The sequence below is a fragment of the Calonectris borealis genome, chromosome 1, assembly GCF_964195595.1.
Source record: "Calonectris borealis chromosome 1, bCalBor7.hap1.2, whole genome shotgun sequence".
Taxonomy (NCBI): domain Eukaryota; kingdom Metazoa; phylum Chordata; class Aves; order Procellariiformes; family Procellariidae; genus Calonectris; species Calonectris borealis.
This window is the reverse complement of record NC_134312.1, coordinates 59,208,274-59,224,845: the sequence shown is the minus strand read 5'-3', so window position 1 is coordinate 59,224,845 and position 16,572 is coordinate 59,208,274. Positions and strand designations below refer to the sequence as shown.

Sequence of the window (16,572 nt, the reverse complement as noted above, 5' to 3'; positions counted from 1 at the left end):
TACCTTGGGACAGGGTGTGAGGGTTGCATGACACCTTCTCAGGCAGTAGCTCCGAGTGTGCTCTTCAGAGATGCTTGACAGCTCCAGCTGGTCCTGACTCTCCACCTGTGCAGCACATCCACTCAATTCTTCAGGCAATCACATGGGCTTACAAGAAATGTGCCTGTTCAGGTGCACGCGTGACTAATCTCATGCAAGCACTGGCTCTGTAATTGCTTAATAACAGGAATTCACCCTTTCCCATTGACCCACTGTGGCAGACACAAGCAGCCGACAACTAACCCACACTACAAGCCCAGCCAGCTCAGAGACTTCTCCCTTCAAGAAAGGGACGATGAAGAGAGGGGAAGCTGTGCCGTGACAGCACAGCACACGCACACACAAGGAGGAGTTTGTGCCGAACACCGGGGGAAGGTGGGCACCCGCCCCGCACGAGGTGGTCGGCGGCACAGCCGGGGCCGAGCACAGGCGCCCTGCCTGTGGCCTGCTCGCCGCTCCCGCGCCAGGCGCAACCTCTGAGGGGGCACATGGCACCGGGGAACCCCGCCGGGGTGTCGGGGGGCACGGTGGGTGGCCCAGCCCGCAGTGCGAGCCGCAGTGCGCTACGGGCCCCCGCTCTGGCCCCAATCCTGGGCCCGTGCGCTTGCACCAGCGGGGCACCGGGCGGGCGAGGGGGACCAGGCAGGCCCCGGCGCACGGTATACCGAACCCCGCCCGCCGTAGGAGCGGCGGGCCGTGGCGGGGAAGGCTAAATGCGTGGCGGCTGCCGCCCCAAGGCCGTGCCGCCCGGTGCGGGGTGGCGGCGCCCCAGCCCCGCTCAGACCACGGGGAACGGAGCCCTCGGCCCGGGCCAGGTCATCGATGCGCTCGGCAGTCCCGCACCCCGCCTTCTTCCCCGCCCCGCGGGTGCCACGTTGGAGGTGCTCGGCGCTCGGCTGGCTGCCCCTGGCTCCGGCGCCGGGCGGGTGTCCCTTGTCTCCCTCTCCAAGATGGCGGCCGCGGGCAGCGGCGGCGCGGTGGGAAGCGGCAGCGCAGAGTGAGGCGACCGCGGCGCCTCCCCACCCTGCGGCTGCGGCTCGGCCCCGGCGGGCCGGCAGCTGCCGTCGCCGCTGGGCGGCCCCGCCGCCGGGGCACGCTCGGGCCTGCTGCAGGGGTGGAGCCGCGGGCGGGAGTGAGGCCGGAGCCCGCTCGGGTGAGAGGGCGCGCAGGCGGGAGCGGGGCGGCCGAACCCGCTTCAAACGGAGGTGGCGGGAGGGGCGCGGGCGGCGGCGGGGCCCGAGGTCCTGAGGGCGTTGGGGCGCATGCGCGGGGCTGGGTCGCGGGGTGCTCCGGGCGGGCCCGTCTCTGCGGAGGGGCCGGTGCCGACGCTTGCCCTCCCCGCCGCGCTCGGAATTCCCGGCGGGGCCCGCCTGCCCTCGCGGCTCCCCCAGGTCGCTGGGGCGAGAGAGCCCGGTCCGAGCCGCCGCCGCCCCTCGGCTTCCACCCACCGCGGTCTGTCGCCAGCAGCCGCCTTGGGGGGACCGAAGTGCGGAGGTCCCTGTGGAGCCCGGGGGGCTGCAGAAGAGCAACGCGTGGCCTTGATCCCGCGAACGAGTGCGTTAGGGAACGGGAGACGTGAAGAAAGAGTTTCACCACTGAACCTGTGCAATTACTGCTGAAACCGAAGAATTTGAAACAGGGGAGCCTAATTAGGATTTCTAAGATGAGACAAATTAAGGATATGTTTTGTATTTGCAGGGTTAGAGGTCCAGGTTGTAAGCCCTTTTGGGCGTTATCGACCAACTTTTATACCTGCCAAGCAGATAAGATTTAAAAAGAGAGTAAAAGGTATGCATGTAGCTATAAACAAATCTTAGTTTCTCCAAGTCATTCATTCATGAATGACTGTCTTCAGCTTTGTTTTGCTGAAGAGTGTCTAGATTAGACCCTTTTCCTCTTGAGCACAATGCTTTAATATCGTGTGTTCCCACTGACGTCCCTATGACAACTGAACATTAAATGTTGACAAGATCAGGTAAAAGACTGTGAGCCCACAAGTGGCAAGATGCTCTTTTTTATTGCAAAGTGCAGTGCTGTAGTGTGTGTACATATGCAGTGCTCTTGTGCGTATACATAAATTTTGCCTACAAATTGCTGCGCTTGCTATCAGCAACGTATAGTGGTCAGAATACTGACTTAAAACATTTTGTGGCGGATGGTTTCCCAAAACCTGAAGAAATAACGTGTTGCTATGAATTTAAACAGAAACATCTCCTGTGTACCTGCAAGCTTGATTTAGTTGAGACTTTGTTGTTTGACTTAAGTAACCAGTATAGAATGAATATGTACATTCTGAGCCTCATTTATAAAATTGAGGTACGTGCAGGGATGTTCAAGCACAAGTTCCATGCTCTCAGGGTATTCAAATGTAACTTCAATGTGGCAAGCTTACTGTGACAACTAGAATGAACAAGCTGCAAGGACTTTGTGGTTGAATCCTTACACAGGTGCGCATATACACAAACACACAAAATCAGTTAGGTGCAATTGGTTTAATCGCTTATGAGCAGAAGGTCGATCTTTTCCTGTTAAGCTGATCACTGACTGAAAAACAAAAGATATTTACTCTGAGAGAACCAGAGTGCAGCTATTCCATAAGGGCACTGTTCTGCTATACACTAGCAACTGTGGAACAGAATGACTCAGTTAAAGGAGGCCTGAAACCTGGGGGCTGATATGGTTTGGGGTGCTGCAGAAGCCCTAGAGAAAAGGAGTGCTTTCTTCTGTTCTCTCTCCCAGGCTGGCATTCAGAATGGCTGCAGTGGTAGTGTTGGGAAACCCATCAGAAGGATGCACACCTTCACTACAAAATGTGCGATCCTTTAGTTAAAATGATTTGAAATAATTCTTTTGTAGTACAATGATTCCTGCCTGGTTCCTTCTTTTCCTTCACTTCATCTGAGATTCAAGGGTTTGGAATCTCTCTTTAAACATCCCACTCTTTGCTACAGTGGCTCCTGACAAAAAATGGCTTTGACACAAGTTTGGGTGCGGTTTTGTGTCTCATGAAAATCAAACTCGGCTGTCTTCTCACCCTCTTTCTATTTTTGTAAATAAATTACTTCAGTGATTTGGAGATTTTACAAGGAAGAGGTGGTCTTTCATATCTTTAAAATAATAGAACAACCACCTCCAATTTAATTAAAAAAAAAAATTCTGTCAAGCCTGAGGGGTGAGCATGAACCGACCAGAAGGTAGACTCCTTTCCTTTCCCACTGTCTTCCAGAGAATCTTCACTTGGTTCAGAGGAAGTTTCCCATTTTACATCGTGATTCTTCGTTATGGGAGGGTTATTTTCATTCTCTGTTTCTCAGACCTTTTCCTATAGATGGGAACGGGGGAAGGAGCCCAGACGTGGCAACACATTCTCAGGCTCCTGCAGGACCACCATGGCTTATGATGACTCCAAGAAGAAAGAAGGTATGACTGCTTCATAATCTCAGAGGGAGTTGCCAAAAAAAAAGGGTACCCTCTGCAGCCCTTGCCAGGCCATGCAGTCAGAGTGGGAAAGGAAGCTAGTATGCTGTGGAGCCCTTAAATTTAACCTGGCCAGGTTGCTGGAGGATCCCAAGCCCTTGACTTCCGGGTGTAAAGTACTGGGATTAGAACTTGAGTGAAATGGGTGGTTTTACCTAATGCAAACAGCTTGATTTGAAACTCTGCCACTGCAGCCTTTCTTCTCCCTGCCAAGTCAATGGAACAGGAGACCAGGGATAGGGATATGTTTAGTCATGTAACATTTCTAGGTCCAGTTGTCTTTAGGAAGAAATATACAAGGGTTAGAAATGAAACCTTGAGTGATTGTGTTATAGCGTTAGAGCACTAAGCCCCGTCCCTGTGGTCAGAGAGTACAGATTGTTGTCTTTTAGGCCCCTGTGTTTGTTGGGTTTTGTGCATCACCCTGTGCCAACGTCTGCTGTTACCTTATTTTGTGCATAGTACACATGTCTGTCGTTCCTTAATGGGGTATTTAATTTCTTCCTTTTTTCCCATTTCACATAAATCTTAGAGTTCCTAGAGAGTGACCGAAGTGTTGATGACGTGGGGCTGGCAACTGGCAGGATACAGCGAGAGAAAAAGCGCTCTTACAAAGATCTGCTGCAAGAGGAAGACGAGATAGCAACTCAGGTCAGGAAGCCCTCAGAGAAAAGGTTGAAGGCGTAAGGATATGTATAAAGCTAGGGCTGGGATGAGATGGATGGGTTTCTTGTTCTTTTTTGTATAGGAATGCATGTAGAAGACAGCAAGAGCAGCTAATCGTGTCCTGTATTGTTCAGTAACTTTCCTGGGGAAAAGGAGGGGGCCACTCCCAATTACAACTGATTCTGATTTTTCTAGCCTCGGAAAATAGGGTAGTAGGATTCTGTCCTAGTCTTGACGTAGAACCTTGCAAGTCATATGATAGCATGAATAACTTTTTACACACAAAAAAAAAAATATTTAGAATTTATGGTTGTATAAATAGCCAGCAAAGGATGAATATAATGTTAACTGATGTGCTGTTGTCTTCCTGATTCTGCAGACAGCCTGAAACGATAGCCCTTGAGAGGTGTGAACTTGCCCTATTCACCTCTTTGGGGCCTTAACGCTGAAATCACCTGGTGACAACTTAAGTTTCTTCAAAATTTTCCCCTTTGAGCTAAAATTTCTGATGTTAGCTCAAACATGACTATCTTGTGATTATTTTTATTTTTTTTTTAATCTGGAAAAGAAGTTCTAGTTTAAAATGAAAATTTTCTTCTACCACGCAGATGGAATTCTGTAGAGGAGCTTCATTTTCAGACCATAAATTGGTCAAGAGACAAATAATGATAGGGTGACATGACATATTAAGGTCAATTTTTTGGCCCGTCATTTTAATTGTCACCTCTCTGTACCTCCTTTCACTTCTTTTATCTTTCTCGGCATATTAAACATGAACTGCTCACCTTCATTTTCATAAGCAGCTATGCATGCTTAGTTATTTCTTAGCTTTATTAAGAGGTAGATGTCTGTCTTATATCAACTCATCAGCTGATCTCCAAGTGCTGGCTTTCATTGCCCATTTCTTAACACTTTCAAATGTGCTTTTTCAAGTTTTCTTGTGTATTGCTCCTCTCACTTGGGAGGAGCTCCCTATAGAGATCTGTCTTTCAGTTTCCTTATAGCCCTGTTGTGCTGCAATGCCTGCAGAAAGGTTGATGCCGGTTAGGTGGCTGATGTGCTGAAATCAATCCTGACTAATACCATTTTTTGTAGTCTCCCACCTATCTGTACCATGCTTTTTGTCTCTTACCTTAAACCTATACTGTGGGCTCTTGGGGACAAAGTATGTTTCCTTTGCTTGTTTTAGCACCTAGAATAATGATCCTGGTTCATACCTAGGGTTCCTTGGTGTTACAGTAGTACAAATTATTATCTATGTCAGTAGTCCATGTGAATCTATATTATTTCCCTCTCGTTTGTCAGCAACTTTTTTCTTCTTATTCTAGGACAGCGAGCTTTTTCCAGGGACAGAACCTCACAAAAAGAAGAGAAAGCACTCCTCGGATGAGTTCTGCTACAGAGGTAAGATAGTAATCAGGCAGGGGAAGGGGATGACAGATCATGGCTTTGAGGAAAGGATACTGTTAAACCAGTGTCATCAACCTTTGTGGTTAGCACTTTATGGGGGGAAGGTACATCAACCTATCCTAGGAGAAGTAATCAGAAACCTGACGCTGATCAGCACCAGACAGCGAAAGATTAGGGAATGATATTTTCAGTGTCTAGCCTAACAAGTGCCATTGTTGGGGGTAGAGATCTTCCACCTCCCTTTTCACTGATAACTTGCGGTTTTCTAACCCATGCCTTCCCTTTTGGCATTTGCATTTCGTTTTTCCCTATTCCATTACCAAGTGTAATTTTACTTGCAGATAGTATTACTTTCTCTGAATTTATAAAAATAGAATGTATCAGGGTAAAAAATAAATGCTTTTGGGTTCAGTTTAAATACAGAAACATTATTCTCACAATTAATGAGCTGGCCAGAAAATGATAATTCTGTTCATAAAAGCTTAACAGGTTTAACATATATTTTTGGCCCAATGAAAAGAGAAAGCCAGGCTGAAATTTTGTCAAAATCTGTTTTCAGAATGAAAAAGCTTGTATTTTCAATTCATTGGTCTCAACTAGGCTAAAAATGGCACGAAAACCTTGCACTTGAGATGTAGTTTCAGGCTCAATAAGATACATTTTCATCAAAATATGTTATTTCACGATAGAACAGAGAGTTTGACAAAACTTCAAGAACTTTCCTTCTCTGTCTTCCTGCCTTAAATTATTTGACCTGCTCGGGCATTACAGCTCCTGAATTGCGTCAGTAAGGCCGTGCTGATCTGGCGACAAGCTTCAGAGATCTTCTGTTTAAGCCAGGATGCAAATCTGTTAGCTGTAATCATAAGCCTTGCAGGATTCCCACTTCACTTCTTCGGGCTAGTGTAATGCTGTCTTTAAGGGAATCATCTTGATGTACATTTCTCTTGATCTTTTTCAGGTGTTTCGCCTTTGGATCTACCATCAAAGAAGAAGAAAAAAGCAGTTTCTAGCCCATCCTCAGCCGATACAACCATGGATTTACTCAAGGCTATCACCTCACCTTTGGCCACAAGCTCGAAGTCTTCAAAGAAGACCTCTGAAAAATCATCTTATTCTTCCTCTGGCCATTCCGAAAGCAAAAAGGAGCACCACAAGAAGAAGCTGAGTGGGAGCAGTGGGGAGCACTCAGTGGATGATGGCAGCTTCCACAAATCTAAAAAAATGAAACCTCTCTACGTGAACACAGAGACACTTACTCTTCGTGAACCTGATGGCTTGAAGATGAAGCTCATCCTTTCACCGAAAGAGAAAAGTAGTGCAGCAGATGATGATTCTTTCTCCTACTCTTCAGCACCAGCAGCTGCAAAGAAATCTTCAAAGAAATCAGCTCGAGATGAGCAAGGCTCATTCCTGCTGGGTCACGAACTGCAGAGCTTCCTGAAGTCATCCCGGAAGAAGCACAAACCACCTCCAGATCCACATCCACCTTCTGAGAGTTTTGGTGCTGACACCTCCCTTTTTTCAGAGGGCCATGGGAGCGAGTATGAGATTTCGGGTATGGAGGCACCGCCAGAATCTGGTTCCTCTTCTGGTGGGGAGTTGGAGGCTGGAGAGCTAGTGATAGATGACTCCTACCGGGAAATCAAGAAGAAGAAGAAGTCAAAAAAAAGTAAGAAAAAAAAAGACAAGGAGAAACACAGAGAGAAGAAGCACTCTAAGTCTAAAAAGAGTTCTGGGCATGCTCCCGTGGCAGTAGCAGAAGTAACAATGTCACCACCACCTCCTCCCAGTACGCCCTATGTTCTTCCTTCACCTCCTCCTCCTGTTTTTCACTCAGATGGTCAAGGTGAGAAGAGGAGGAAAAAGGAAGACAAGGAGAAGGACAAAGCTGAGAAATGGGAAAAGGAAAAGGAAAAAGAAAAGGAAAAGGAAAAAGAAAAGGAAAGAGAAAAAGAAAAGGAAAGAGAAAAAGAAAAGGAAAGAGAAAAGGAAAAGGAAAGAGAAAAGGAAAAGGAAAGAGAAAAGGAAAAGGAAAGAGAAAAGGAAAGAGAAAAGGAAAAGGAAAGAGAAAAGGAAAGAGAAAGAGAAAAAGTAAGGAAAAATTGGAGGGAAAATAGAAATTGGGTGATGGGTAATGGTGAATTAGGCACTCCGTTACAAAGGCATGTTAAATTGAAACAGAAGGATAACTAATACCAGGATCGATGGTTTAACTGAAGCGTGTTTGGAAAAATGTGTCAGCCACTGTGATTTCTGTTTGTAGCAAAAGGAATATATGTCATTCTGATTTTGTGGCACAGGCAGATCGAGGTTCTTTGAAAAGGTTATACTTAATTTGCTTGGTACAGGTTATGTACCAAGCACAACTGCATCATTTTCTAAGGTAACTGGTTCTAGCTATTGCCAGGCAGACTTTTGGACTACTGATCTAGTCCATCATCACAGTTTGTGTAAAAAGGAATCGAGCTCTAACCTGAAAATGAAGATATTTACCCATTTACTCCTGTATTCAAATGAAATTCTAGTTGTTACAGACTACCACATTCCCAGATTTGTCCTGTACTCATAAATTCAGTTTTCCATGGTTAGTGTATAAAAATATGAGTAGGAGAAATGGTAGCTAGCATATGAATGAGTTTATAGGTGATGTAACTGTAGCTGCGTAAGTACATAAATGGGGAAAAGCAGTTCAGATAGACAAGAGTTGCTTTGTGACAGGAAATGGGCAGACATAGCCAAATTTGTTCAGCCATTATTCTGTTCTAATTGGTAAGTTTTCTCTGATCGTAGCTCAGCAACTGCTTATGCCTCTGCTGTCAATGTACTTATACTGTCTATTTTCCTGACAATTTGAAGTGTTTTGTAAGGATGCAAGGAATGGAACAAAACATTGTGATGAGGACTGAATTGTTTTGACAGATCTATGATGGGTATTGTGAATAGTATGACAGATATATATTTTTTTATTATTTTAAGTTTTAAAACTGAGATCTATTAACAGAGTTGTATGTTGATCCTGGATTTAGAATAGCAGGTTGTTGTAACTTATGAATGAAATGCATTGATAGAGTTGTTGCAAGGTAAGCCTTGTGCTAAGACTGGTTCTGGCTGGTTCCTGTGCTTTCATAAACACTAAATTCAGCCAGAACATGTAAAACACTGCTTTTCTGGGTTCCTGATCTAAGCGTCACATCTTTCTTTAATTCTTCAATAAATGTCAAATTCTTATTAAATTTGAGTAGGTCTCATTATAAAGAAAAATCTTCTGTTTCCTTTTCTTCTTCTGACTAGCCAAAGAAGAAAAACATGTCTGCCTATCAAGTGTTCTGTAAGGAGTATCGTACAACTATTGTGTCTGAGCACCCTGGAATAGGTGAGAGAATAATCTAGCCTTCTCTTCTCTTGATTATACACCAGTCGGATTAATTAGCAGAACATATCATCTCTGTTTCGTACCGACCTCTTAATTTTGACAGAATGCAAAGAATCTGCCAATTTTCTTTGGATAAGAGGTGGCAAAGGGGACAGGAGAGGATTTCATTATTTGATTTCATTGCATTTTAACCAAGCTATGAATCTGGATAAAGAAATTGCTAGCTCTTTCTTTCTTTACCTAGTTATCTTTATTGTGTCACTTTCCTGTATATACACGTGTGACTTTATATTCCCGGTATCAGCTTTTTTTTTCATTTTAAACAGTAATGGGAATGCACACTGGTAATCATTTTCAGGACACTGTGGAGAGTTCTGGTTGTGGAATGGGTTGCTTCCTAAATGTGTATGCATGGGCCAGTAAATTTCCTATGTTCTCTCCAAGATTTTATGATTTCATTTGTTTTAAACATTTTTCTTCTTTCCTTCTGCCAGATTTTGGAGAGCTAAGTAAAAAACTGGCAGAAGTGTGGAAGCAGCTACCTGAGAAGGATAAACTGGTGAGTGTGTGTGAGATGTTTTTGCACAATGATTTCTGTAAACTAGGTGCTTATGTCCGAACATGCTGGCAGCATTGCCACCGTACCTTGAAAAATGCTACCTATGTCCCCATGTATGTAAAGATGGAAAGTACGGAAACCTTGCCTTTGCAATCATAAAAGCATCCATTTTCTTCTCATGGTATTGCTTCACCGGTTAGCTACATAACATCATTCTACCTCCAGGTCCTGGCATCAGGTAACAGAATTACCTAATGTTATGAATCTCTTTTTTTCATACCGTGGTAACTGCAGATCTGGAAACAGAAAGCTCAGTATCTCCAACACAAGCAGAATAAAGCAGAGGCCACCACTGTGAAGAGAAAGGCATCATCTTCAGATGGTGCACCAAAAATAAAAGGTAGTTGTTGCACTTCATTTGCTCTGGTCTTCTTTCTTGAGCAGGGAAGATAGTGTTGCCAATGGAATAAGGAACAAAGGTCCTTTCCTGCTTCACACCCCTACCTGCTTTCTTACAAGTCTTGACATTTAACTCATCATATTACTCAAAAACAATGTTTCTGTGAGAGCGAGAATGACAGCATTTTTAAAAAAGATTTCCTTGTCTAATTTGTAGAATGCGATTGGTTTTAGCAGTTTAGGGATTGAAATGTAAAATAAGAAGAGGCAGCAGGGAAGTTCTAGCGGGATTAGTTTGCTTCTAGAGGAAAAAGGGTTGTTCTTGGCTTGGCGTCTCTGTTTATCAAATCTCCCAAACCAAATATCCCAAATTACATTCAGCTGAGGTAGATGCTTTGTACATGTAGAAGGAAAGTTTTGACTCGCAAAGACCACAGGACCAGGTCCACAGAACTATTTTTAAGCATCGCATGCCTTTGAGATTTGAACTTTACTAAGTAGATAGGCTTGTAAGTAAAAGAATGAAAGAAGAGAATAATGGAATTTTAATTTGTGTGTTTCCAGCTTCTCCAACAGGAGTGATTTCCCCTCATAAGAAATCCCCCACCAGCACCGTGGTGGTGTCTTCCTCACCAGCCAAAGTCCCTGAGACAGATCCTATTGATGTAGCTGCACACTTACAGCTGCTGGGTGAATCGCTGAGCCTCATTGGACACAGACTGCAGGAAACAGAGGTGAGTCTGTAACCAGCGATGTCACAGTGATGTCATGTAATCTACACACAGGATTGGGGAGGATTACTATTTTATTTTACTTAAAAGTTTAGCCAATGCTTTTCTGTTAGGGAGAGAAATTAGAGGTGACGTGTTGTGTTTCTTTGATGCATTGCTGTTTGTTTTCAGGGAAATAAAAAGCCTTGTTTCTCAGTAAACAGTAGGCATCAAAAAAAGACAGGTCCTTTGTAGCTTGAGGTCCTTGAAGGCAATTCTTAGTTCTACAAACTCTTCAGACTTTTCTTACTGTATGTTCACCTTGGATCTGGTACTTCCTTGCTATCTTTGCCAGTCTCTGGTCCAGTTTCTGTTACTGTCTCAAGCCTTCTTAGAAAACCATCAGAGAAGGCCTTTACCAAGATGTTTTTTGCATGTCCTGTTGTCTTCTGGCAGTATCATATTGCCAGTGCTTTGGATGGGGCTACTATTGTTTCAACTTACCTGGTAACATAGAAGATGTCATATTTTAGAATCATAGAATCATTTAGGTTGGAAAGGACCTTTGAGATCATCGAGTCCAACCATTAACCTAACACTGCCAAGTCTACTACTAAACCATGTCCCTAAGCGCCACATCTACTATTTAAACCATTTTAATGGATTCCTGCTGTTAGATGATGATGATTCTATGCATGTACCCACAGGCACACACGCACTTTCAGAACTCAGCCCAGCCTGTAAGGAGAACACATACTTGGCTCAAATAATATCACTGAATTCTATGACTAACGTGATCACCTCATCCCACTACTCTTGCTTGTTTTATAAGCAATAAAATAAATGTTCTTGCATTTTGTTTCTGGTGTGACCGATTGAAGTCATTCTTCAGAGGAACAGCCGGAGTAAAATCTCCCCCTTTACAGAAAGGCACACAAACAAATTCCCTTTCCTGGAAGTATATCAGTGACTAAAGCATTTGTTAGACTTAGCATTTCTTTAGACTTCAATAACAAAACAACTGTTGTCTTTAGGACTCATGTATTAACAAAATAGATGGTATGAAATGGCAAAGAAATTACATTACAAAAAAATGTGGAATTAAGTGTTTTATGCAACTGACAACTTTCTGACCTTTTCTGTTGTTCCCTATTTTTTTCCTACACGGGTATGTTGCCTACTGAGCTAGCAGTCTCTCTGTGAAGCACATGGCATAGTTTTGTTACTGTGTAAATAATGAAAGTGGACTAGAGGAGCTCAAGAGTGAAGATACTGTATCTGCATAAGAATCAATACAGTTGTGAAAGAACCCTAATTTCCATTACTCATCCCCATCCATTTTTTTCTTTCCTTGCTGCCAGGGAATGGTGGCTGTTTCAGGAAGTTTGTCAGTACTTCTGGATTCAATCATCTGTGCTTTGGGCCCGTTAGCATGTCTGACCACGCAACTACCTGAGTTGAATGGCTGCCCTAAGCATGTTTTGGTGAGTTCCTTGTGGTTATTTCCATTCTAGCACTGTTAATTTCACTGGAGTCCAGCCAGAGTTTTTTGATTAATCAATCTTACGATGTGATTATAATCTAGTGCAATAAGAAAACTGTCTTGGTCATATACTTTTATAGGGAAATATTTCTTGAAATTCCTTAAGATGTTACTGTTGTACGGTATTGTGCAACCCAGTGGCACTGACCTAATATTTGTAGCATTGATTGCAGTGTGTGTGGATCCTGTTTTATTGACTGAATCAATCCATCTGAATCAAATAAAAGCACCTGTACACATACCAGTATTTTTGAAAATTCTAATTTTCCATAAAAATAAAAAGCCCATTCTAGCTGCTTTGTATCACACAATCTGTTTTTCCTTTAGTAGCACAAAAAATAACTTGTGATCTCAGGATTCCTAATGTGATTGAGTAGGGCCTTTTACATGTAGTTGTAACCTTCTCCAAGGAAAGAAAAATAGTCTGTTTTAAGGAACTGTATAACTACAGGTTCTTTTCCACTTTAAACTACACTTAATATTGAGCCCTGATTCAGCAACAGCTTGTGGCATATATGTAGCATGATGTGGACATAGATTAAGATGGCAGCAGCATAAAAGGAATCAGGAGTCACACCTCCAACAGGAGACATAAATAAAGCAGAGAAGGAGAGGAGCAGAAATGAAAAATAAATATATAGTCTGCAAAAGTTAAGAGATTAAAAACAAATCTGGCAGAGAGAACAACAAAAATGGGATATGAATTGGCATGTTATAATCAGGTAGCCCAAAAATGGATTCATTCTGAGAAAGGACTGTTAACAACACAACAAAGTTGACAGCTTAAGCTGTGAGCTCCCACAAACTGCCTGTCTGCACAAAAGCTGAGTCAGTGGGGTGTTCCCCTCCTAAGCCATGGAAAAACATCCTATGCTTTTTTTCCTTCTTGCTTGCCAAGTGCATTCAGAGCAATGACACCACATGACTAATGGTGCGTATATTGGAAACTTGATCAACTTATTGTTATAAGCTTTAGATGGATTAAGGCACTTATCCTTCACTTCTGAAAACTAGTATTTGGACTTGATAATAAATAAATTATTCAGATTTTTACCATCAGATACATTACGGACAGTGGTGTTTTAAATGGATAAAATTGTCAGTGGTCGTGTTGCAAATAGAATGCAGTTTATCTTTTCTGTCAGTAGGTGGCATTGTTAAATTCTAGAATCACAACTGGTGCCGATATAGCTCCTCTGTCTCAGCAATTAAAAGGTGGTATTCCTAAGGCCTTCTTCAGCCATCCAGCCACAGTCGTGAGCTTACTGAAATATTGCATTTGAAGAATATACAGATAATATACTGCTGGGTCTTGTTTTCTGATATGCACGAGAAGGACGCTTACTCTCAGAATTCTATTGCAATTTGCAATGAAAACTGGAGGGCACTTCTTTTTCCCATCTGACACCCTATTAGTGGGTATGTTTGAGGGTTTTTCTCTTTACTTTACTCTACAGAATTTCATAAAGGACTTGTGAGTGTAAAGTCGAGTGATTCTTTTTATATGCTACGACTTTGATCACTTTGCTCAAGTCCTTCATCACTAGTCTTTCCTGTGGTTGATGTGATATGGTCGATGTGGCTTGTTTCAAATTCAGAGATAGAGTATGGGGTTCGTAAGGAGGAGGTCACTTGAGGAAAGCCTCAAGCATTTGCATTGTTTCCAGGTGCTTACAAATACTGAGGCTACGATTATGTTTAATTAACTTACGTTTCCAAAAATATGAAAATAAGCCTAGCAGTCGTGGTGGTGACTAGGCAGATTTGGTTGTCTCATTATACGGTAACTTGTAAGACAAGCAAACATGCTTAGTATGCTTGCCTGTGTTATTTTTTAAGGATTTCAAGTCATTACCTGACACTAAAAAATATTGAATTTCTTTTCCCAGTCAAACACACTAGACAACATCGCCTACATCATGCCTGGACTTTGATAGGAAAGGATCCTAGGATGTACTCAACCTCTGCGTAACTGACTTGTGTACACATGCACTACGCCGGCACTCCCGAAGGGCTCCGTGTGTAGAGTTTTAAAGTTTTATATTCTATATAGTATATACATAGGATTGTAACTGTTTGACTTCTATTTTATGAAAAGATGGGAAGTTAAGCTGAGAAAACCCTTCTGTATTGGTGGGTGAAATGTCCTCCAATCTGGAAGTATTTTGTGTGAAGATTCAGAAAGTTTTTGAGATACTTGCCTTAAATTTAGATCCGTTAGTGGGGGAAGCAGCCAGAAAATGGACTTCTCGATGTAAAGAAAAAAACATCACCATGAGAGGGGTCATTGAAACAGGTGGCCCAGAGAGGTTGTTGACTCTCCATCCTTGATGATACTCAAAAACTGAATGAGCAGCCTGCTCTAGTTGGACTTAAGTATGGGGATGGACCAGATGACCTCCTGATATCCCTTCCAACCTAAAGTATTCGGATATTCTATGGGCAGGTAGAGATGATAATATATTTTGGACCAAGGAATAGAACTGAACTCTTCACCAGCCCTATTTCTAACTGTTTTTCAGTTTAAAATCTACTGCTTGAGGGGAAAGCTGGATAGCTGATCAAAGATACAGAGGTCTTTGCCTCTTGGTCACTTCTTCCACCCCCCCCCCCTTCCGTCAGTAGTAACTGAAAGTCGTCAGCATCAGCTGGCTGGTCTGGTAGTTGGCATTTGAAGTAAAGTGGAAGATGACAACGAATTTAATCTTTTCTTGTGGACTTGCACCCAAATCGTCATTAGCACGATGTATCAACCAACTGCATTGGCTTGAGAGAACGAACCTCCTGCTGATTTTTCCAGGGCGTGGTCAGCCTGCTTTGATGGAGAGGCATGTGGAAGCAGATGGGAAAAACTTGGATTGCTTCTGCCCGTCTTGCACTGGTTTTGTGAACAGACAACTTTGCTTTCCGAGATTGCTGATCCCTCATCCGTTTCACCAGCAGTATTGAAAGAGTCATGGTGCTGCTGTGAGGCAGTGACTAATGACCAGTTTGAAGCAGTTACGGCTGAGTAAGGCACACGTGGGTTGATTGGACCGATTCCCCTTCCTTCCAGCCACATACTTGGTGTTTGGTTTTCTGCTCCTCTGGAAGAGGAGCCGCAGGAGAGCACTTGATTCTCATATAGGCTTTTGTGTGTCTGTATGTGTGCGTATGTGGTGTTCATATCATATGTATTTAACTTTTACCAGTATCTGTAACAGATTTTAATTTATCCTGTATATTTCTCTGTGTGCGTGTGTATATATATACATAATTTAAAAGCGAAACCCCCTCCTTCCACCAGCAGTGTGTGGAAAGTATGAATCAAGTTTGCCTCACCCCACTTGCTGCAGGAATCAGCTATACGTGTAGTGGCATTGGCGTTGTATGGGGAAACACCAGGAAGATTTTAAGTGTTTGTAGAAACAGGCTCTCTTGTGAAGGTAGGTAGAACAACTGAAGTATAATTTGACTCTAGCCTTTCCAGCCTTATAACGTAAAAGTTTTAAAATGACAGAAGAGCACTTTTTTACTTCCAGCCTGAAGTCTGTCTTCTGTTTTTCAGGGCAGTTGGAGGTGAGCTGTCCCTCATGGTGGCTGAGCCCCAAATCATACTTAAATTAAATCCTCAGGTGTGCAGGAGGGTTTTTCTCCCCATTCCTCTTTACTGTGTATTCCCCAGCCATGCCTGTACAAGGTAGCCTGTCTCTTACGGAGGTTTTCTCAGTGCAGTGTTAGGTTTTCTCAGTCAGTCGGTGGAGGAGGCAGAAGGTTCTCAGGCCACCGTACAAGCTCTCAACCCAAGCCCCAGACCAGAGGATACATGTTTTAACAACACATGACTAATGCCAGTGAGCCTGGAACAGGGAAGGGCCCAGGAGGGAGGCAGCCCCATCCTGCTTCGGGTCCTGGCCCGTACTGAAGCATCTGCTGTTGGGAGCGGCACAAAATTGCTGGTTCTTTCCAGCCCTTTACAATTGAGAGCATCGTGGTGAAGGGGTAGAACAGAAGGGGATCAGCTTTAGCTTTGTCGTCTGTACAATGGAAAACTCTTGAAGAGTTTGAAAAACACACACAACCCTGGTGTATTGTATTTTTATTTAAAATTTGTACACTTTGTATAATCTGTATCTTGTGGTATTTGGTACTAGAGGGAAAACTTTGGCAAGACTTAGCAGTTTTTATATTTTTGTTATTCCTTGCTGTTTGATCCAGATTACGTTACAATTATACAAAGACTTTTTTGTACTGTACTTACAATATAATTTTTTTTTAACATTTGGAGTATTGTCATTCGTTTCTGGCGCGCACTGTTGTTTTCTGCAGCTGTTGTTACTACTGGCGTTCTGTGTTTCTAAGCAAAACACGCCCAGTTCCAGACTGGTGAATCCCGCTCGCCCTGCGGGCCAGC

The 16,572-nt window shown here is 43.4% G+C and overlaps 1 protein-coding gene across 3 annotated transcripts; it reads left to right on the top strand.

Annotated features, from left to right (window-relative positions):
- The first annotated feature begins 1,083 nt into the window (after nucleotides 1-1,083).
- HMGXB4 (HMG-box containing 4) lies at nucleotides 1,084-16,439 on the top strand. Of its 3 annotated transcripts, XM_075156302.1 has the most exons (11): nucleotides 1,114-1,192; nucleotides 3,354-3,459; nucleotides 4,049-4,167; nucleotides 5,511-5,586; nucleotides 6,554-7,686; nucleotides 8,887-8,968; nucleotides 9,463-9,527; nucleotides 9,822-9,927; nucleotides 10,491-10,660; nucleotides 11,998-12,120; nucleotides 14,069-16,439. In XM_075156302.1, the coding sequence occupies exons 2-11, from the start codon at nucleotides 3,429-3,431 to the stop codon at nucleotides 14,111-14,113; spliced, it is 1,950 nt and encodes a 649-aa protein (XP_075012403.1). In that variant the 5' UTR covers nucleotides 1,114-1,192; nucleotides 3,354-3,428; the 3' UTR covers nucleotides 14,114-16,439. The 3 variants fall into 3 exon arrangements, with proteins under 3 accessions (XP_075012412.1, XP_075012403.1, XP_075012422.1); XM_075156311.1 differs by lacking the exon at nucleotides 3,354-3,459 and having other exon boundaries at nucleotides 1,084-1,192; XM_075156321.1 differs by lacking the exons at nucleotides 1,114-1,192; nucleotides 3,354-3,459 and having other exon boundaries at nucleotides 4,082-4,199.
- Nucleotides 16,440-16,572: the final 133 nt, after the last annotated feature.

Bases quoted from the DNA above. Each gene is read 5' to 3' on its own strand.
- HMGXB4 (XM_075156302.1), top strand. From the start codon at position 3,429: ATGGCTTATGATGACTCCAAGAAGAAAGAAG. The intron at 7,687-8,886 runs GTAAGGAAAAAT...TCTTCTGACTAG, and splicing joins AGGAAAGAGAAAGAGAAAAA to CCAAAGAAGAAAAACATGTC. The intron at 9,928-10,490 runs GTAGTTGTTGCA...GTGTGTTTCCAG, and splicing joins TGGTGCACCAAAAATAAAAG to CTTCTCCAACAGGAGTGATT.